Genomic DNA, 21,968 nt, shown 5'->3' on the forward strand with positions numbered 1-21,968 from the left:
GGAGTTTATTTTTAAATTGCATTTTACTGAAAATAAATCCCATCATTATTGAGCATTTATATGAGAATGATAATAATGATGATAATGAAGATGTTGGTCTGTTTTACATGGGAAACTATTGCTCAAAATAAAGACAATAAAAATCATGAAAATGTTGGGTACTTTACAGTATTATTTCTAGGTCAAAGTTAGATCCAGTAGGTCAACAACAGAAAAAAAAACATCAATGAGCTGCATTTGCGCATGCGCAGGAGAGGATCACGACGCGTACGTGACTAGAGAAGCCAGTTATTAGCGCTAGCTTAGCTTCCGTCTGAGAAGAGAAATCTCACCGGTTCGTGTAGCTGGCTGTCCCGCATCATGTTCAGAGCCGCCGTCCGACTCTCGGTCTCCGGTGTCCGGAGTTTAACCCGTACGCAACCACGGTGCCAAGGTATTTATTCTTTCGGCTATCGCCTCTGAGTGTTAATTTGTCTTTCGGTGTCTTATGAACCTGTAAGAGCGAAGTTCTCATGGAAATCATGCGTTGCTGTCTCCACATTGACGGCTATGCTAGCGCGCTGATTTTAGCTTAGCTAGTGTAACTCGGTTATAATACATGCCGCACTGTTGATGTTAACGTGTCAGTGAAATTATGTTAACTCTCGTTCAGTACTCCTATTGCCTGCATAATTTGGGTGTGTACTGGTCTAAAAATGTCCCGGCGCTTAGCTCCGTGGTGTCTGTGTCCTTGCCGTGACCCACTTGGGAGGCTGAGTGTGGGGCCTGTAGCTGTGCTGCTGATGCTAGTTGCTGACATGCTAACTAGTTAGGTTAGTTGAGGTTAGGGTTAGCTAGCTTGTGTTCAACCAGCTAGATTTGGGTGCTCTTGACAGGAAGTTATGGTTTGGTACAGATAATAACAACAAGAAGACACATTGTCCTGATTTTTTTCAGTGGTGTTACCCTAAATCTTTGCTACATTAACTTTATTTACAAGGAAAGCTAAATTGGACAAATGTAGATGAATGATAAGTGTATTTGACGTTAACTAAATGCACATTGTCAGATTCTCACATCATCTTAAACACATCAAAAAATCATAACGCATGTATAAATAGAAATTTTCTGTTTGTCAGTATGTATCCAGCCGTGTAGGTGCAGTAGATAGGTCATGTCAGGCCGTTGGATATGATCCAGCAGCATTGCATTACTAGACAGCGTTTGCCCTCTTTCCATTTCACTCAATGTAGACAGCCTTTACTGTGTTTGCCCTTGTACATGACTTGAGTCTAATCTAGATGCCACTGTTGGTGCCTTATTTTACCAGTGCCCAGTTAATGAAATACTTTCATTGTGCAGCTGTTTTGGCCTCAAGGTGTTACTCACATGGGAAGCAAGAGACAGATGAGGAGTTTGATGCCCGCTGGGTCACCTATTTCAACAAGCCAGACATTGACGCATGGGAGCTGAGAAAAGGTACAGTTACAGATGATGTAATGGATATTGCTTTTATCCTATTTTACTGTTGTTATCACGTTGTTTTTATTTTCCATCTTATTTAACATTGATTATGGAGATTTGTTTAATGATCATTCTATGTCTGTTTTCATGTGAAACACTTGGTGCATATCATTTTTTTCTTGTTCGGCACATTAAGCTGTATTTCTTGTATGCCAGGTGCTATACAAGCAAAGTTATTATTATATTGTCTTACAGTTATTGCAGGGTCTATCATGAGGAAGTTGTTTTCACTAGTTTAGTAAGTCGAAGCTAAGATTTGGCGATAATGCATTATGAGTCAACACATGCCAGAAGAACATTTGTATCTGTATTATTTAGTGCAAATAACAAATCAACACAAGGGCCAGGTGGCATTACAAAGTTTTCAGTGTAGAGTTTTAGAACAAATATCACAACAATACTTTTTCAATACTTAGTTTGAAGAGTGTACACTTGTTTTTGTACAAACCCCCTGTTTTCATTAAACAATAGAATCCCAACTCAAATGTTAACTGATAGACAAATAGCAGTACAAGAACTTTTCCTAATTAAATCACATTCAGATCAGCAGAATCAGGATTCAAATGCTGTGCTGTTAATTTTTTTTAAGAGAAGACATTGTGTTGGCTGTGCCGAACAAGAGGCAAAAGACTGACAAGTAGAAGGAAAATTAGCTTTTCAGTGGTGTTTAAACCCACGCACATAAAAACCAGGCAAGTGCATTTGATACAACCATACAGAATAATATCCGCAAGTGGAAAAGCATCCACAAAAGGGAGCATTTCTGTTTCCTGTGCACAAATGCAGTGTTATGACCACTGGCCTGTGATGAACATGAGCTTGACTCCCTCTTTGTGCTCTCAACTGCTCATTGCTCAGTCATCAGCTTGACTTTTGAGACTTTGGAGGTGGGAATGTAATAGCCAGTGGCTGATGTCTCCACAAGTTTGTGATAAAGTATAGCCTGTTGTCCCACCACTGAAGCCTCAAAGCCCCAGAAATAGTATTTAGAACGGCCCTTGTCGGTACCTTAAGTTATTGAGAATTTGTAGCCAACCATAGTTGATGCAACTCTCTCAGTTAAGACAGAGGCCCCTGGCAAAAAAACAAAACATGCTGCTCAACTTTGCTGCATCATCCACCAAGATGCTGCATTGGCTGCTTAAATATGTGTAACACGGGCACTGTACTTTTGCTGTTGACCTCACTGTTGTAAAGACAAATAATAAAATGATAGTCATTGTGATCATTGTCCAAGGTAATGAAATCCTTTATCAAACTGTTTCAAATGGCAGTGTAGTGTTTGGGTGTCGGATTAGCCAACACACACATAAATCACTCAGACTGGATTTCCTGGATCATATTTCATCAATACTTGCAGCATTACGCATTCTTTTAATGCGTTCTTTCTGTTTTCGGTTGAAGTTCCCAGAAAAAGAAAAAAGGGCAACAGATGGCAGTCCTAATGGTTGATCATTACACTGAAACGTTAGCAGGAAGTGGTGTTGCAAATGTGGTTGATAAGAAAAAATGTCTGCTCATCTAGTATATTGATACAGTATTTAAGGATGGGGTAGGGAATATTTAATATTTTTTAATGTCCCCAAATACCAAAAAAACAACGAAACTGGCAACTTGTTAGTCTCTTGCAGTATCTCAACATTCCTATCATTCACACTCAGCTGCACGCCCATTGGCTTCTTCTGAAGTTGTAAACCTTTGAAAAAAAAAAAGGGTCAAAAATATCAAGTTACATTGTTAAAAAAAAACAGGCTCAGCAATTTCCTAGAACAGCTGGACTAGCTTTTACCAAACATTGCTCAAGTAAATAGTTCAGTTATTAGAGACTACTTTCAGCCTTGGATTAATACACATTTTCACACACACACTAGTGAGTATTTTTGGCTCCAGGGTGTGTGTGTGTGTGTGTGTGTGTGTGTGTGTGTGTGTGTGTGTGTGTGTGTGTGTGTGTGTGTGTGTGTGTGTGTGTGTGTGTGTGTGTGTGTGTGTGTGTGTGTGTGTGTGTGTGTGTGTGATAAACCCAAAATAAACTGCTGCAGTCTCCATGTTTTATTCCAGTGAAGGAATGAAGCTGTCAAGAGGTCAAATACAGATGGTACTTTTTGTAGTTTGGTCTTTTTGTGGGATTTATTCACAGAGGGGAAAAAAAGTTGCCTCCTTTATCCTTTTAAAGGGACAGCTCATCCCATAAACAAAAATACATTTTTTTTTGGCCTCTGGCCTGTAATGCTGTTCATCCATTAGGGTTGTCATGACTCTGCAAATCCATGATTCAATTTGATATTTTAAGGTTACAATATTTTGATTTAAACATTTCTGAGTGCTGAGACTAGACTGTCAATCTATTTTGTCATTTACTTTTTTTAATTGTATTTCAGTTATTGAAATTGTGACACTCCTGTTATCCATCTACATTGTTTTGGTGTGAGTTGACTGAAATGTTTGGCTCTATAATATATTGGAAGTAGATGGCACTCTGTGATGCAGAAAAATTAGCTCGCAGCAAAACCGTCTAGATGGATAAACGGCAGTACAAGCCAGAGATAAAATATGTAAATTTATCTCTGTTTCTGGGGTGAACTGTCCCTTGAAAGCAACACATGAAATGAAAGAAATGTCGCTGATAGTAGTTTTGTATCTGTACTTCCTTCTTCCAGGGATGAACACACTGATTGGTTACGATCTCGTACCCGAGCCAAAGATTCTTGAGGCAGCACTGAGAGCCTGTCGGAGGTTAAATGACATAGCCAGTGCTATCCGAATTTTGGAAGCTGTGAAGGTGAGAGGGGGGGAAAAAACACAGTGTCTGAGTTTGGTTATAATTCAGGGAATATCGCCAAGCAGCATCTTTACAGTTGGTTGTCAGAAGTTAATGATTAATTGAGGTTTTGCCGTTTATTGTTTCCTCAGGACAAAGCCGGCCCTCATAAAGACATCTACCCGTATGTGATCCAAGAGCTGAGGCCTACATTAGACGAGCTCGGCATCTCTACACCTGAAGAGCTCGGCATTGACAAAGTGTAGACGAGTAGGTATCAAAATTCTCACTGGGTCATGTGTGCTTTGACCCCAACCGACTTTTGTCATAAGATGGCAGTCTAACAGAAATTTGTTTGTCTGTTTCAGATCTAACAACGGTGGATATCCCCCGGACACAGAAACCTTGTACTTAAATGTTTGCCTCATATAATACGTGTGATATTTAATTTGGCCTTTATTAAGTTCTTTTGCTTGTAAAATATTGATGAACCTAATAAAGGAAAGTGTGTCTTTATTGAGTGTCACAAGTATGTTTGGGAAATATTAAATAGTTTGAGTAGTTATTGAAGCAATACATTCAATACAAGTTACTTTAATGAGAGAGCCGAGCGTCACTTTACGGTGCATGTTGTCTGAGTGTGTCTGGACATTTATTTTTGTGAGTCACATTTTGCCACCAGGGAGCAGCGTTTTCATATGAATGTAAAAATCATTCTACTGTATTCAGTCTATATTACATCTGTTTTCATTTCAGGAAAAATTTACATGCTGGTAAAATAAACTTGTTCAAATGGCAAATTGTGCAGTTTTATTATCAATACATCACTGGAATATTGGAATAAGGTACACTAAATATGACAGGTTCAATTATTTTTTACATTTTTTTTAAAGAGTAGGACAGTAAACAGTCCTTGGATTTAACTATAAATGTTTTTATGTGGACTGTATTATGGATAGTATTGGATTAGTTAGATGTTTGCATATTATGCTTATAATGACCATGAACACCCACATGGTTGGGGTGAGCAGAAAAGGTGTATTGGTAAAAATGTGAAGTCAGTGGGCCTGTGTTGTTCAACTAATTTGTAGTCAAACCATTCTGAAATAAGTGTTCTCATTAAACTCTCGTTATTTTGAGGTGAGACATTACAGGGAAAACTCAATCTTCAGACTAGTGGATTGAAAACATCCACAGTACATGTTCAGGGGTTTATTCTGCTATATTTTATGTCTGTATGTTTCTCCTAAATTCACCAAAGGTTAGTGTCAAACAACCCCTCCTCTGCATATTAAAACAAAATTTCAGGAAACTTATAAAACAACAGATAATTGTCTAAATGTATGCAATCAACTGAAAGTGTCATGGTGATATTTTTTTTTGTCCTACTCACCTGTAGTGTCTTGCAAAATGTATAGAAATTTCACAATGCACATCTTTTAAGGTTGTTTTCTCAAAGTGTGTTTTTTTTTCTTATAGTCTGATCCAGAAATCTCCACTTCAGTAGCACTTACATTCACCAAACCTTTAAAGTTTTATTCTTATCTATTTGAATTGAATTTGAATTTGTATACACACACACACACACACACACACACACACACACACACACACAGTATATAACATTTTATTCCTAAAAACATGGTGAAAGTGTTTGTTTTTTCAGTTACTGTTGACAGTATTGTATGATTAGTGCAGTGATAAATGGAGAGATCCAAATTTCCCTTAGTTGATCCAGTGTTCATATTTCTAGTCTGGAAATATATGCAAATTAACACATTTTTCACTTGAAGTGTCACTGTAAGGAAGTAAATCACTGGTTTACAAGGTACTGACTTTATATGAGAGGAACAGATATGAGAGAAGTTTAAGATATGTAAGAGTAATGACTGAATTTAAGTCTTGTATAGCTCCAGTTGCTCTTTTCAAGTCCATGAATGCACCATTTCATTGCTAAATTCTGTAAATCAATGATGTGATTTCAGCTTAAGTAATGTTTCTGCCCGATGCTCTCTCAGAAAAAGACATCCTGAACCTAAAGGTCCATCTGTGTAAGATTTACAAGGATGCACTGGAAGACTATGGCAGAATATAAAATTTATTAGTATGTTTTCATGTGTGTATACTCACCTAAAAGTAAAAATCATTGTGCTTCTGTGACCTTAGAATGAGCTGTTATATCTACTGCCGGCTGGGAATCACTATAACCACCGATTCCCATGAAGGCGAGAGTTATTGTCACATATGTTTAAATGTTCAAAATAAATAAATCAAATCAAATATGTTTTTTATTGGGCTTTTCAAAATAGAAACGCATTAGATGTTCAACAAGATGTTGAACAGTTAAAGGGACAGTTCATCCCCAAATCAAAAATACATACTTTTCCACAGGCCTGCAGTGCTATTTATCCATCTAGATTTTTCTGATGCGAACTGCTGAGTTTTGAATCGATGGATGTAATACGCTAGAAAGAAAATACTTCCTAAATGAAGGCCTATGGTTTATCCTGAGTAACTGGCTCATGATTTCTGGAAAGAGACATGGCCGTTGAGTGTTTTAAATGTTTTTTGTTGTTGTTGCTTTGAGTTCCATTATATTTAAGAGAAGACAGACATCTCTGCACCAAAACTGTCTATATGGATAGATAACGCTACAGGTGAGAGAAAAAATATGTATTCTTGATTCCTGAGTGAAGTATCCCTTTAAAATTATCTTTGTTTTGCAACCAACCAGCTGTAGAAAGAGCCCTCTTTCTTCTGTTTGGGCTCAAATTAGTTAATCAGACAACAAAACGCACATTTGTTTCTTTATGGCACTACAAATATAAGAATTAAAAGATGGAGAACAGATGACCTCCTGTGACATTTTCCTTGAACACTTTAACACACTTTTCTGATGAGTATTCTCAATCCTGTGCAAAGGAAACTAGAGGGAAAATGACTAATGAATTACGTTAGAATCATAATGAATGTCCACGCATATTTCTGCTATGAGTGTAGTGTCCTGTGGGTGAAGGGGCCACACTAAAATATCTTTAGTTATGTTTTTAGTGGAGGTCGTGTAGCCTTAAATGTGCACGGGATAATAGCGGTGGGTGGGATTTCCTTGTGAAGTGGGTGGATGCAGGAAAGAAAAACCCACTTTACGAGCTTTACGCACGGGGCGGGCCTTTCATTCATCCAAGTTGGGGGGTGTAGGCCACTCAGTCAAAGACAATCAAAGATGTTTGAGTTTCCATGCGCAGTGACCAGGGAGGTAAAGCGCAGAGCATTATTACCCCTCCTCCAGCCTCCGCACTACAGGGGCTTTTAAAACACGTCTGATCAGAAGAATCTTCTTTGCTTAAAAAAGAAAGAAAAAAAAAAAAACTGGTCATGCGATGCGATTTGTTTCTGCCGGAGGAAAGAAGGGAAAACTAGATACGACCTGTTGGCGGTGATGGATTACTCAAAGGCGCAAATGGTGAGTGTCGACGACCGTTTGGTTTGTAACGCTCCCACTCCGCTCGTGTTTGTTACAGTAACAAAGCAAATGCTGTTTCATGCAAACATTTTCTGCAACACTTCCTGTTTTTTTAAACAAGTTTTCGTTTTAGTTATCAATAAGGTTGCGTGTTTTTTTTTTTCGTAATTATTAACTTAGGCCCTTTATTAGCGTTCATCTGCGCCGGGAAATAAAGTTAATTTTCCATCGCAAAAACTGATGAAACATGAGAAAAGTTCTGATGTTTAAGTGGCTTTTAGTACAGCGGGGGCGCAGAAAAGCTTCGTGGAAATCATTTGCACCCTGATACTAATTATTCGTGACTGAATTAATGTAGTTTCTGTTAATAATTGTCTCAAGCCATCAAGCTTTGTTTCAGTTTAATCCACCAATGTGCTCTCTGAGGGGCCTCTTTGAAAATGTTTCACTTTAACCAGGACATTTGTTTGCATCCAAACACTGTGATTTCGTTCAAACATCACACTTAGTATTTAAACACCAGTTGGGTCAAAGTTAGTTTGTTTTCTTTTTTGTTTCCCTTTTATAACTACTTGTTGAATGCAGTTTGCATTATTTATAGGGATGGTTATATCTCAAAAAAATTCAACAACTGTTCAGATCCCTTGGCTTTGATACTGGTGCCTGAGAGATACTTTTTTGATACCAAATCCATTTTAACAAAAGGACTATTACATCACACATTACAGTACAATTACTCACTTTAAAGGAAGAAGCTGTGAAATGACCTGGGAGCAGCTGGAGAGACTGTCTTTACTCCAGGATAACTGTAAAACTTAAATGAAGGAACATGTAATATTTTCCCAGTATTTGACTATATAGAAAAATAAATATCTGTCAGGTATTAAGAGTTAAATGAAAGTCTGGTTGTGCCAGTATCAGAGTTTGGTACCCGGCTCAAATTATAACTTTGAATAGTTTGCTGCGGCGTATAAAAGCAAAACACCCAATCAAACTGTACAGTGAAATAAGATATGAAATTTCCTCAGTGGAGTCAATGATTTGTATTTTTTGTCAATAGTCAAGCTTATCCGAGGAGAGCAGTTCAGCCGGGGGTCCACAGTTCAATCCCGCTGGGGTGAAGTTGGAGGCGGTGATGGAGCATCTGCAGAGACAACAAGAAGCCAAACTGGACATGAACCTGCAGGAGAAACATCTTCTTCAAGCCCAGCTCCTGTTCGCTCAACATGCCGCTGCAGCGGCGGCAGCCAGAGCCTCAGGCTCCAGACTGGACTCTGCACTGTTTGGCAAAGCAGATGGACAGACTTATCAAGCGGCTCAGCAGGCTTTGAACAGCCATCTCAGCAGAATAGATCCAGATGAGGAGGATGAAGACTCGGACGAGGAGGAGCAGGAAATGGTTGAGCCTGAGGAGAATGATGAGATGGAGGAGAACAAGGCGGAGGAGGAAGAGGAGGAGGAGGATCAGCGGGTGAAGAAGCCTCGACTCCAGCAGGTTGAGGGTTTCCCCTTCGCTCCTTATTCCACATCTCATTCATCTGCTGTGAAGCAAATGTCCGCATCTCCACCTTCAGCAATAAAACAGGAGCATGAGGAGAAGGAGCTGCTGTCTCCTGCAGGCCAACAAGCCTTCACATCACCCAACGGCTTCGCTGACTGGGGCTACGATGAGCCATTCAAACAAGTAAGTTATCCTTGATTTGACTTGTTTATCATCTTTTTACAGTGAGATTTGGAGCTTTGTCTCTCATAAATTACAGATGCATCACATACATTGTCAACTCTGTCCTCTCTTGGATGTATTGCAGTGATTATAGCTCCATTTTAAAGTATAAAGAGTCTCATCTTCACAGAGAGGATTTTAACATCTTTACGTCCCCCTTTTTAGCTGGTGTTTAATTGTTGACTTCTTCCTGCTGGGAGTCGGGCTCACGGCGGCCTGCTCTGCCTCCTGTTCTCTCACATGTGGAGGGAACAAGCGTGTCCCTTTTGGCAAGATGCCCCAACTTGATAGTGTTTAATGACTGACCAGGCCAGAGATCTTCTGTTATACTTCACCCCGTGTCCGACACTTTTGAGAGCACATTCTGACCACCAGCTGAGCTAATTGGTTTTGGCTGAGGTCCAGTCGCAACAGTTTACAGCGGCCGGATCGGGCCTGACAGAGATGGAGTTAAAATGAGAGCAGAGGATTAATGAAATAGCCTTAAGCTTGTTTTTATAAACACGGGTGGCTTTAATGGTTAACTAATGTAAGGGATTGTTGGGTAGGGGGTGGACTTTCTCCTTTGAACATGAAAAAATATGGAAATATGGTACTAAATATGAAATCCAAAGGTACTATTTATTAACTATGAATTTCAACAGATATGTTTGACTAGACATAGGAAACAGAAGTTTCCCTCATACAGTTTTTTCTTCTTTACAGAGTCCAATCTGATTGGCTCTTCTGTGTGTAGCTTCCCTTGAAAAGGCCCCACTTCAATACAATACATTATGATTAATGAGGCCTGTAGGCAGAGGGACAGCTGGGTTACAGCATACCAGCAAGCAACTACCCATAAAGTTTACTTACAGTAGTTTCGGTGGAGCAGAATGGGCTTTTTATTTTTGTTATCAGAGGTTTTACATGTTTCCTGTACACTGTTTAGAGATATTTAACATTTTCTCATGCTTTTTCTTCCCTCTTTTTTGCAGTGTGTAGGTAAACGTTACATGTTTGCTAAAAGTTACTACCAATAAAGTTTACTTACAGGAGTTTTGGTGGAGCAGAATGGGCTTTGGGTATTTGTTATCAGAGGTTTTACATGCCTCTTGTTCATTATTTAGAGATATTTAATATTTTCTTATGCTTTTCGTCCCTCTTTGTTGCATGCCTCATGTTCATCATTTAAAAGAGACTTAATAATTTCCTGTGCTTATCTTCCCCCTCAGTTGCTGCATTTTGGTGAATGTTAGACCTACATGTGAACTGAGAAATGACTGGCTCACTTTATGAGCCCCTTTTAAACCTGGACACGCTCAGTCAGAAAACTCGGTGCTGACGTAGCTGTAGCTCAGTGGATAGCTTTGCATAATTTAGCTGTCGCTTGGCAACACTAAATGGCAGCTTAATTCAGCTGCAAGTAATCAATACATTATATGGCAACTGCAGTGAGAATGCATCTGCTTTTCTCAGGCCAGCACACAACAGCCAGAGCCATGAAGAACATTTCTTTTGTTTCGGTTAAAGCAAAATATTGAGCTGTGAGAGACTTGACTTAATTGTGTGCATTTGAAATGTTTTGGATTTTGTTTTTCCATTCCTTAAAGCACAAGAAACATCTCTGAGAACATTAGAACAAATGTTAGTGAGACATTTGCTTTTGTGTCAAAATTTGTAAAAAAATCTTTGTATGTGGTCAGATTAACTTTGGATGATGTTTAAATAACTTACAACTTAGATGATTACATCATGTTTAGCAGCTTTCTTATGGCTGACTGTTTTAACTGAGCATTCCTTGAGCTTAGCAAACTACAGTAAAATGGTATGCAGCCTATAATCAAACAGAGAGTAGAAGATGGCTTTATCCACTATTACTGATTAACTGAAATTCAAAACTCCCTTTCAGTAGTTTGCAATGAAGCTGTCTTTAACTGACATGCATGCAAATAAGTTTGAAATGTTGTCTTTTGCGAGTTAATTGGTCGCTGCTTGAAATGAGTCACTCTCTTTACCCTAAAATCTTATCCGAGTCGACCGCTTCTTTAGCCTTTTCTTTGATTCATTTCATTATTCAGGCATCTTTGAAGGCCACGACAAAGCTGTACAGGCCTCACCATGCTGGGCAGCCATTGTTCGCCACTTGTGTGCAGTCTCACTGTACGGCCTTAAATGAAGCATGGGGCAGGGATTAAAAAAAAAAAAAAAACACCCCGTCGCTCCCAGCCTCCACTCACAGCGCAGCAAGGGGCCAGATAAATGATTTTGACTTGTTCGGGTGACTAAATGCCCAATAATTTGATCTGGATTAAAAATTTGTTCCCCCCTGCAGTTGCATTGAAATTTGGAGAGGGATACACTTTCACTGTTGCTCTGTCGGAGCAGCTGAATCATTTTAATGAAGCTGATTATAAGCGGTAGTTACGATTAGTGTCGATGTTTAATGGTTTTAATGAGACATTGTGCCTTTTTTTTTAAATATCTTGACAAGTTGGGCATATTTTATTTTGAATATAGTACTATGCATTACCCTGATGATTTGTAATTTAAATATATAAATGAAACTAGCCAACAAAAGGAACCTTTTCCTGACCTAGATACTGAACTACTATCAGCTTTCCCAGGGCTGGATGTGTGAAAACTCTGTGAGCAATTAACTGAAAGCTCTTTGTTAATGGATCCACAGTAGGTCTCACTCAGTCATCAATAAGGGGGGAAGGGTTTTATTTCCATTTGATGGTGAAAAGACTGGGATGTTTATCTACCTTCACATCAATAAGCCTTCTGGTGGGGGGAGTAGAAGTCCTTTATTAGAAATTCTAAGCTGTGAAGCCATTAGACGTCAACGGCTCTGCCACCACAGGGGCTGAGTTTTATGTGTAAAGTGGATACATACAGTTAAAACTGTTTAACCACTTTAACTAGAAAAAAGGGAGGAATAGAAAATAATTTTCAGGAGAAGTTGGTGTTTACAGGGGTCCATCTCAGCAGTGATTCCAACCCAGGTACTCCAGGGGTTAACTTACTTCTGCACTTAAGATAAAGATCCTGGAGTTAAGTAAATAAAAAAAAAAAAAAAAGAAAATTACAGCTTGATTTAAACATATATCCTCTTTGAGTCAGTTGAATCGCCTGTGTTGCAATTCCAAGTGTGTGGAAAATTTCAGGTGAGCAGAGAGTTTAAACACATCAGCTTAAAGTCGGACAGACCTAATGCTTGTAATAGTTATCTAAAATCAGTGGATAAATTGTTGAAATAGTCAGCTAAAAGTAAAGGATAAACCCTTAAAATAATTAGTTTAAAGCAATGGATTAATAGTTGAGAGTTCCCTAAAGTAATGGATAAGAAGTTCAAATAGTTAGCGAAATGTAGGATAAATAATTCAGAAAGTAATGGATGAATAGTTGAAATAGTCAGCTAAAAGTAAAGGATAAACCCTTAAAATAATTAGTTTAAAGTGATGGATTAATAGTTGAGAGTTCCCTAAAGTAATGGATAAGAAGTTCAAATAGTTAGCGAAATGTAGGATAAATAATTCAGAAAGTAATGGATGAATAGTTGAAATAGTTAGCTAAAGGTAATGGCTAAACATTTGATAAAGTTTGCTGAAAGTAATGGAACTTGAAATTATAGGTTGAAAAGGATAATGTTAGATAAAAGTAATGGATGAATAGTTGGAACGGCTAAAAGTAATGGAAATATGCTTGAAAATGTAAAAAGTTGAAATAGATAGCTAAAAGTAATGGGTACACATTTGAAGCTTCTGTTTCTTAAGAGTTAAAGTGTATAAAAGATTTCTGTCACAATATCCACTTTTCTGCAGTTATTAGTGTCAACATCCAGTTTAAAGTCACTGAATAAAATGAACTCTGGTAGGGCTGTGGGGATACATCTGACAGCGAGGGTTGGGAACCACTGCCTCGCAGTATAATGCAGCCGTTTGTGTGTCAGCATTTGCAGTTTGAATGGTGTTTTTACTGTAAACACGAGGAAAGACAGAATATTGGTTCTCATGTGTTTTATAGCTCAGGGTGAAATGTTATGGTCATCAACCCCAGCTGGGATCAGACTCCCACACCAAACATTTAGTGAACGGGATAATGTGTTTAAAGCCTAAAATGACACATTTAAATTCAAGTATCAAGTAAAATCATTATCCGGGAAGACAAGGAAAACCGAAAACAGTCCTTAATTCTGATAAACCACAAGCTTTTGATCCTATCAAATACAAAAAGCTTGAAGTGAATGGCATGTGAGCAAAGCCTGGCATAAGTCTATGTAAAGCAAACCAATAACAGAAACCAGTGTGACATTTCATGTGCTGCAGCTAAATCTACAATAATCCTCAAATAAATTAATGGTAATGACAGCTTTGAATAAAGATAGGAGGTATAATACAGAAAAAAAAATCACCCAGCCTACTTTATGTAATTGTAATGACATACCGCTCTTATGACGGGCATCATAAAGCAGCTCTGTGTGCATGTTCGCAGGACAATAACCTCTCAGCAGGCTTTTCCACACAGTTGCACACACACTGCCCTCAGCTCACATTTTTAACCTTTAACTGTCATGTTAAGGGGGGAGGTGAAGGAGGAATAACGTGTCATATCAAACTACCTAACGAGCATGGGGCCTTTTCATTAATCTCCCTTTTGCCGTGCCCAGCTTTGAGCGGACACTCCCGGCGAAAAAATATGCATTAATGTATACACAGAGGAGCGGTAGGGGCAGCCAGATGTTTACAGTGACCAGCTGTGTACTGTCTGGACTGTCCCACAGTGAATGAGCCCTTGAGGAAAAGTGGCAAATGAATAGAAGCTTTAAATAGGAAGAGGATATTGCATGTCTGGTGGTCGGTATATAAAGAAACACATTCCATAACATTTTGTGGATCATTTTTTAGTCTGGAATAAACAATTGGAAATGAACTTCTACTCGTTCTGGTGTTTTTTCAAGTGCTTTCCTCATTAATTTCAGCATACAAAGAGGACGAACTGTTCACTGATTTTTTTTTTGTTTTTTGTTTTTTTTCTATGTTGGGTGTTTTTACAGAGAGGAAATGCCATCTGGGCTGAGGAGAATGACGGAGGAAAAATAAGAGGAGAACCATCCAGGGACTTTGCCAAGGTCAGTAGATCTGTTGATGCATGTAAACAAGAAATGCCAGAAATGATCGGAGTAACAGTTGACTTTCTTGTTGCTAATGTTTTTTCCCTCCAACTTACAGCTTTATGAACTGGATAACGATCCACAGCGGAAGGAGTTTCTTGATGAACTCTTTGTATTCATGCAAAAACGAGGTAAGATTCGGAGTTGGAGCCTTTGTGTGTTTTTGTGTGCAGCTAAAGGGGCTTTCTTACTTCATCAGCTCAAATCTTTATGGACTCTTTTGAGCATCAAATAAAGAACCACAAAAAGTGCTTATGCATTTCAGCTCATAACCTTTTTACACATTGCAGCTGTTCACCCTGAAGTTTTTCCTTCCACATGTTTCTGCATTTACTTTTCTCAGACCCTAGAGGTGTGTAATATAGCCATACCTTTGAATGTTTTGGTAGCAAACCCAAACACATTGCCATTCTTTTTTAGATCTGGTGACAAAAATGATGAATTGCAGATATTATTTGACAGGAGAGGTTTCGATTCTACTTGGTACTGGGTTATTTCAGTCGATTGATTAGCGATACCCAGCTCTAGTCATAAACTTATGGTCAAAGTTGAGGATCTTTGGATTCAATTCACTATTTTGATAGATTTGCAGGTGAAATAAAGGCTGATGATTTTAAACACCCCAAAAGTTAAAAAAAAAAATCTGAGAAACAAGTCGAAGTAGAATCAAAGGTATAATATGCAACAAGAAAAAATACCAAATGCTCACGGTTGCAAAGTAGTAACCTCCAGGTACAAGGCAATTTTAAAGTCAAACTGGTTAACTATGGAAAAAGGAAAGCGCCTGTACTTTATGTACTTAAAATCTCTTTATTAAGTAGGGAATATTGGAGGGAAAAAATCACAAAAGGAGGACATGGATCTTCCTCAGGCCGTGGCTGCAAAGAGCAGTCAAACTTTGCCTTATAAAGATCTGGATACACCAAAGCATTAAATTTAACAATCCAAGTGAAGTAATTTATTTAGACAATCACCTCTGATAGACTCACACAAACTCAGTGTCTTCCACTATCAAAAGGCTGTTGTTGCCATCGGCTTCCTGGCCGCTAACTCTGGTTGACTCCTCTGTCCAGCCAGAAGACCCAGTGAAGGTTGAAATCAGTTGGCGTCCTCCTTCTGTGATCTTGTATATGGCCTAACTAATAAAGGCGTTTTAAGTATATTCTTGGGTCGGTGCAAGTGTGCCTGAAGTAAATCCAAGAGTTCTCCTTTTTATAAAATGTGGCCTAAAATGCATAAAACAACTAGATCTATCTTACGTTTTTGTAGTTGTGTAGTTAGATTATCTTCAAAAATCTTCAATGTTCATTTTGTTGCCTGTCAGTGGCATCATATTCCCTTTAAACCTGTGATACTTCAGAGAGCGAGGAAGGAGGTTGGTGAACAAATGTTTTGCAGCATACTTTTGTTTAAACCTTCAACACTATCGCCGTCTAGCACGGTAAAGTCCTGTATGTTAAAGACGGTTCTGTGGATTAATTTGGACCAATTGGAACAAATCCAGGTCCCACCAAAAATAGATGCAGCGGGACACTATCACAGCCTTTACTCCACAAGTGAAAAGGTCATGGCGGTGGCAAATGTGCATGTGTGTCCCAGAGGCATTTGTTCATTCTAAGCGCAAAGTAATCTTATTTCTACGACTGCTTCTCGGCCTCCTTCATTAATTGGCTTTGGTCCAAATCAGGATTGGAAGGGTTGGCGGTCAACCCTGTGATTGGCAGGCACTGCTGCCTCTAAAATCACCCCTCCCCCCCGCCCTCAAATCAATGCAGCAAGAGAGCTGCTGTTGTGGAATTATCCCCACCCCCATCCATCTGAAATAAGCTTCATTAGAGAAGTCTGTCCACACAGATTATACATGTTAAGCCATATTACCTAACATTAACCTCAGGACCTCTGGTGTTGAAGTTAGAATATATGTTCTCCTCCTCCCTGTACCCGCCCTTCATGGTATTCTCTTGTTTTAGGCCGACTATTCAGGAGTAGATTTGAAAGAAAACATTTCATTGTGTTTCTCCTCCCATTAACTCAGGAACTCCTGTGAACCGCATTCCCATCATGGCGAAGCAGGTGCTGGACCTGTACAGGCTTTATAAGCTTGTGACAGAGAAGGGAGGCCTGGTGGAGGTAATTAACAAGAAGATCTGGAGGGAGATCACCAAAGGTCTCAACCTCCCCACATCCATCACCAGCGCAGCCTTCACCCTCCGCACCCAGTAGGTGTCATTTGTCTCATTTGCAACAGAAAAACATGCACAAAATATTCCTGTTTTTGCCTCTTATTCCAAAAAAGGCAATATTCCTACTAAGCTGTTTGAAAATGGATATTCCTGTTTATATGCAGCTGTGCATACTCCGATTAACATAATGTTGCACGTCCTACTCATATTCTCTATCATATCTGAAGCGTAACCAAAAACCTGTTGATATCCAAGTCTTTCATAATGTTTAAAAGTAGGTGTGTTTCTCCATCTGACCAGAAATGTTGGCTTTTCTTTTGTGCATGCACCTCTGCTCCAGCCTTGAAATCAGTTGGCTCACTGGTTTGTTTGCCACACAGAGGCCTGACTGTAAACAGACAAGAGGACAAGTGTCACAAACCCACAAGTCATGATCAGAAAATGATACAGTGAGAATATTGTCATATTCTGAATAATAGTGGAAACATTTTGGGTGTAAAATTGACAGGCAATTTCTTAAGGAACAATCTGAGGAAGTGCTGCAAGAATAAATCCACCAGCAGTCATCACTTACTTTCAAAATGATTTATTGGTTTCATGCTGTTTGTAAATCCAATTAAAGAAGGTGAAAGGCTTAACCTCTTGATTAGCTTAATCATGCATGTTTCAGTAATACTTAGCACAAATCCCTCAGTATTATCATCTGTAGGTGACATTTAAAGCCAGACTTTTAAGTAAAACACATTTTTAACACTGAAATGTTAAAATAAAGTGTGACAGACATTGACTTAAACAGGAACCCATTTAATGAATGCATTATTTGATATATTGCACCCAGATAATCTGTATTTTAAAATTTAGTTTTCATTTGCACCACACTGTGACTCATGAAGCTTCTCCTTGCAGGTATATGAAGTATCTGTACCCGTTTGAGTGTGAGAAGAAGGGTCTGAGCTCTCCAGGTGAGCTGCAGGCTGCCATCGACAGTAATCGCAGGGAAGGTCGGCGTCCCAGCTACACCAACAGCCTCTACCGCTACTCCCCCTCCCCGAGCTCTGCTCCGCACGCCCTCCTCTCCTCGCCCACGATGCAAACTCCCCCAACAGGACACAATGGCCTCAGTGCATCCGCCAGCCCAAATCTTAAGAGAAAGACAGGTATAGCAGAATGTACGCTGCGTTTTATTTGTAATACTTCCTTTTTTCATTGACACACTGATTTCATGACATGTTTAAAATATATCTTTCATTTTTTTCCAATCAGATGAAATGTCAACCCCTGTAATACCCAGCCGGCTGCCCATGGCTCTGGCACTGGGGCAGCAGCAGCAGCAGCAGCTGGCACAAGCCGCCACATTCGAGCATTTGAGAGAGCGGCTGGAGCGAGGAGCAGCAGCAGCAGCAGCAGGAGGAGGAGCTGCAGCCGACGGCCCAGAGAAAAAGATGATGCAGCTGGCGGAGGAGCAGCAGCGCCTCATGCAGCAGGCCCTCCAACAAAACCTCCTGGCCATTGCCTCTCACTTCAACCCCATGAACCTCAAACTTAACAATGGACACGGTGAGTTACCTGCCGTTAGGATACAAACAGCATATTATTATTTAACATAAGTCAATTAATTGCAATCTTTTCTTTTTCCCCCACAGAAAAGAAACAGGATTTGTCTGTGAATATCTCCACAAATGGAGCAGCCAGTATCAGTGTATCTGTGGAGGTCAATGGCACAATTTACTCAGGTGAGTACTGAGGTTTTATATGACAGCACAGTTTTAGCCTTTCGATCAGCATTTTATTATTTTAATCCTTGAAACAGAAAAGAAGCAGTAGAGTTGTATTAAATTTAAATTTAAACTTGTTAAAATTGTTATATTGTTTGCATTTGTTTTTCTATTAGCCTTTTAGTCAGCTGTATTGTATATTGTTAAAATGATATGCTGATGCAATATCTTACACTGAATATGAGACTGCACATTAATGTACATTGCACTTTATATAATAAGCACAACTCCATTTACTCAGTTACACTACTTACGAGAATAGTTGAATATTTTTATATTTGGAAATATACATAATTGCTTTCTTATCAAGATTTAGATTAGAAAATAGGTATCCATCTCATATCAGTATGTTAAGCGTGCAGCTAGAACCACCAGGCGTTAGCTTGATTTAGCATAAATATTGGAAACAGCTAGCCTGGCCCCATCTGGAAGTTAAAAATCCAGATGCCTTATATCACCTTTAAAGTTCAGTAGTGAACATGTTTTATTTCAACAGTTGTTTTACACAGTATTACAGCTTGTCAGTGTTACGCCTCAGTTTTATACAGATTAAATGCGCAATATGTAAGTTCTGCCAGTAGGGGTCTCTCGCACATTAAAACAATAACAAAAGACATACTTTCATGGGAGTTGGTTTTTTTCATTGCCAAACAACTACCATTGCAGATGCAAATCTATCTGATGAGGCATTGTATGAAAGTTTTGTTCACGTCGCGCCGAGACGCCTTTGCCGTCTTCCTTCCTCACTCTCTGACGTATCCCGTGTTTTCCTGGAAGTTATAGCAACTAGCGGCTAGCAGGAAACGCACCATTACCTTGAATAAATCAGATTTCTCTGGGGTGGACATTGTTGGAAACATTTGGGACAATGAAAGTACACAACTCAACAAAATATATAACACATGTCAAGGGTTTTTAGACATTTTAGTGCAGAAATGTTCCTTTTTAAAGGATTTAATTCCTATACAAAGTACTTAATGACACTAAATTCTCCCATGAAGTTGATCTTGAAATTTGTAACTTCTGCAATACGTGTTTTGTATGTGTATTATTTTTAGTTTTAATCTTCTGTCTGATCTCTGTATTGCAGGAATGCTTTTTGCCCAGAAGTCAGCTGCCTCTGTGGCATCGCAGGCCGTAACAATGGCAGGAACAAGTGGGTTCAGTGCCCTGTCCTCCTCCTCACACAGTCCCTCCTCTGCATCTTCCACCTCCTCAAAGGGACCAAATTAAGGCTTCTCTGGCTCACTGTCAAATCTCTTCTGGGAAAAATTATTACACAATATACCTCTCTTGTCAGACAAGAACTGTGTGGACTCGAGGGGAAATCAGCCGCAACATATGAAGCGATTCATTTTTTTTGTCCTAGAATTGTTTTTGTTCCATTACTTTGACAGTGTAACGTGCTTTAAATTAGTCTTGTCGAGAGGACATCGTTGTTTGACCTCAGAAGCTTCCAAACGGACTAGATTCAGGTCAGTTTACCTTAGTGCCTGTTAGAAGCAATGTAAATATAGTGGGATTCACGTCTAAAGGGCTTTACGAGGTTTGTTCAGAAGTGTCTTTAGAGCAGAGACGTGCATGGCGAGAACAAATGCCGAGCCTCTTTATGTGTCGCTAATTATCAAACAGTTCTGTAGCTGCCTTTTTTCCAAGAGTAGAACAGTGATGTGCTGCTGATAAAGACCAAAAAGCCTTAGCTCAGTGTCGTAGCTCCCGTCTGTAACCGTTTTGCTGAAGCTTATAGTTTATACTTTAAACAGCAGCTTTCAGGGATTATTTACATCATCATTTTCCACAAAAGAATCAAATGGAATATAAAAGAAATTGGTGGCATGTTGGTTGGATTTTTTTATGTTTTACTTTGTGTTTTATTTTAATTTTTTTATTTTTTATTTAATCATTTGATTCAGCGCCAAAATTAAAAAAAACAAACAAAAAAAACATTTATTTCAGCCAGCTGTGAATCAAAGGCAAAATGTGAGAGCAAAGGTTTATGCAGGATGGAAGTGAAACAAGTTTACCTCAACTGACTACCCTTGTTGGTAAGTTTCTCTGGAATTTTTTTTTTTCTGGACTCAGGAACGTCCTCTGGACTCGTCGCTGTTATCTCATGAAATATAGCTGTGTTGTATTTGTGCAAACGCAGAGAATGTATCGCTAATGACTTCAAGCTTTTGACAAGTGAACACTGAAACGGTGCTACCTCACTATTTTAGGAGAAATATGCAATACTTCGTGCAGCATGCGTTGATTTGGCCATCTGCTGAAATCTTCTGCATGTGGACAATCAAGTGGACATATCATTGCAGACAAATGTCACTGTGAAGTTGACAGCTGTAAACGAATCAAGCTTCATGTTTAACTCCAAGTTTTTGGTCTTTGATTACATATTCCTTGGACGTGTGGCCGTGAGGAATAAAACAATCTTGTGTGCTGTAGAAAGACTGTTGTTGTTGTTGTTTTTGTTGTTTTACACAGAGCCAGTGTTTCGTCAGTGCTTCTGCCTTTCTGGAGATCATTCAAAAAGGCATAATGTTTCTCAAAATGTTAGCTATTCTAATATTTCATGCTGTGCTATTTTAGTTCAAGAAATAGTGTTGTGTAGAATTTTTATAGTTGGTTTGGTTTGTACAAATCTTAAATTAAAGGTCTGGTGTGTAAGGTGCATGGGCAGTTATAAGCAGAATATGATAAATATAGAATATAATTTAAAAAAAAGTGTTTTCATTAGCGTATAATCACCTAAAAATACCTGGAATAATTGTGCTTCTTTAAACTTAGAATGGCCTGTTTGTATCTACAGAGTAGGGCTGAAACTAATGATTATTTTCGTTGTCAGTTAATCTGTCAGTTATTTTATCAATTAACTGATTAGTTTTTTGTTCTATAAAATGTCTGAAAGTGGTGAAAAATGTCAATCAGTGTTTCCCAGAACCCGAGATGACGTCCTCAAATGTCTTGCTTTGCCCACAACCCACAGATATTCAGCTCACTGTCATGGAGGACCAGGAAATACTCACATGTTAGAAGCTGGAATCGGATATTTTTTTCTCTAAAAAATGAGAAAAAAAAAAAACCTTTATCGATTATCAAAATAGTTGGTCATCAATTCATTAGCTGATATTTAATCGATAAATGGTTGCAGCTCTCCTGCAGAGGGTGTGGTTCCTCTTCCCTGGAGGCCAGCATGTTTCACTGCCATCTTCCTACCAGAACAAACAAATCAGTCACTGTCTCCAGATGTGGCCTCACAACCATCATAGATTCTCCTACTCATTTGGAAGGGGAGAGCGAGGCATGATGTTTGCAATCTGTTGCCCTTACCACTAGATGCTACTAGATCCTATGCACTGGTCCTTTGACTTTACACACGTCACACTGTATTTGACATTTTACTAGTTTCTGAAA

General features: G+C 39.0%; 2 protein-coding genes across 3 annotated transcripts; both read left to right on the forward strand.

Moving 5' to 3' along the window:
* Window positions 1–275: 275 nt before the first annotated feature.
* LOC146316958 (cytochrome c oxidase subunit 5A, mitochondrial-like) lies at window positions 276–5,061 on the forward strand. Its single transcript, XM_084734698.1, has 5 exons — window positions 276–433; window positions 1,342–1,458; window positions 4,161–4,282; window positions 4,414–4,531; window positions 4,630–5,061. Exons 1-4 carry the CDS (start codon window positions 361–363, stop codon window positions 4,525–4,527), a joined length of 426 nt encoding a protein of 141 aa, XP_084590824.1. The 5' UTR covers window positions 276–360; the 3' UTR covers window positions 4,528–4,531; window positions 4,630–5,061.
* Window positions 5,062–7,449: 2,388 nt separating this feature from the next.
* LOC146316959 (AT-rich interactive domain-containing protein 3B-like) lies at window positions 7,450–21,002 on the forward strand. Of its 2 annotated transcripts, none has more exons than XM_084734055.1 (9): window positions 7,450–7,724; window positions 8,785–9,408; window positions 14,483–14,557; window positions 14,658–14,730; window positions 16,635–16,818; window positions 17,689–17,951; window positions 18,046–18,339; window positions 18,426–18,515; window positions 19,648–21,002. In XM_084734055.1, the coding sequence occupies exons 1-9, from the start codon at window positions 7,701–7,703 to the stop codon at window positions 19,788–19,790; spliced, it is 1,770 nt and encodes a 589-aa protein (XP_084590181.1). In that variant the 5' UTR covers window positions 7,450–7,700; the 3' UTR covers window positions 19,791–21,002. The 2 variants fall into 2 exon arrangements, with proteins under 2 accessions (XP_084590181.1, XP_084590182.1); XM_084734056.1 differs by having other exon boundaries at window positions 7,451–7,724; window positions 17,689–17,939.
* Window positions 21,003–21,968: the final 966 nt, after the last annotated feature.

Source organism: Lutjanus erythropterus, chromosome 13, assembly GCF_056507025.1.
Source record: "Lutjanus erythropterus isolate fLutEry1 chromosome 13, fLutEry1.hap2, whole genome shotgun sequence".
NCBI lineage: Eukaryota > Metazoa > Chordata > Actinopteri > Lutjaniformes > Lutjanidae > Lutjanus > Lutjanus erythropterus.

Excerpts from the sequence above, each read along its gene's own strand:
- LOC146316959 (XM_084734055.1), top strand. The coding sequence starts at position 7,701 with ATGGATTACTCAAAGGCGCAAATG. Across the intron at positions 16,819-17,688 it reads GCCTTCACCCTCCGCACCCA|GTATATGAAGTATCTGTACC; the intron begins GTAGGTGTCATT and ends TTCTCCTTGCAG. Across the intron at positions 17,952-18,045 it reads AAAGACAGGTATAGCAGAAT|ATGAAATGTCAACCCCTGTA; the intron begins GTACGCTGCGTT and ends TTTTCCAATCAG.
- LOC146316958 (XM_084734698.1), top strand. The coding sequence starts at position 361 with ATGTTCAGAGCCGCCGTCCGACTCTCGGTCTCCGGTGTCCGGAGTTTA. Across the intron at positions 1,459-4,160 it reads CGCATGGGAGCTGAGAAAAG|GGATGAACACACTGATTGGT; the intron begins GTACAGTTACAG and ends TCCTTCTTCCAG. Across the intron at positions 4,283-4,413 it reads GAATTTTGGAAGCTGTGAAG|GACAAAGCCGGCCCTCATAA; the intron begins GTGAGAGGGGGG and ends TTGTTTCCTCAG.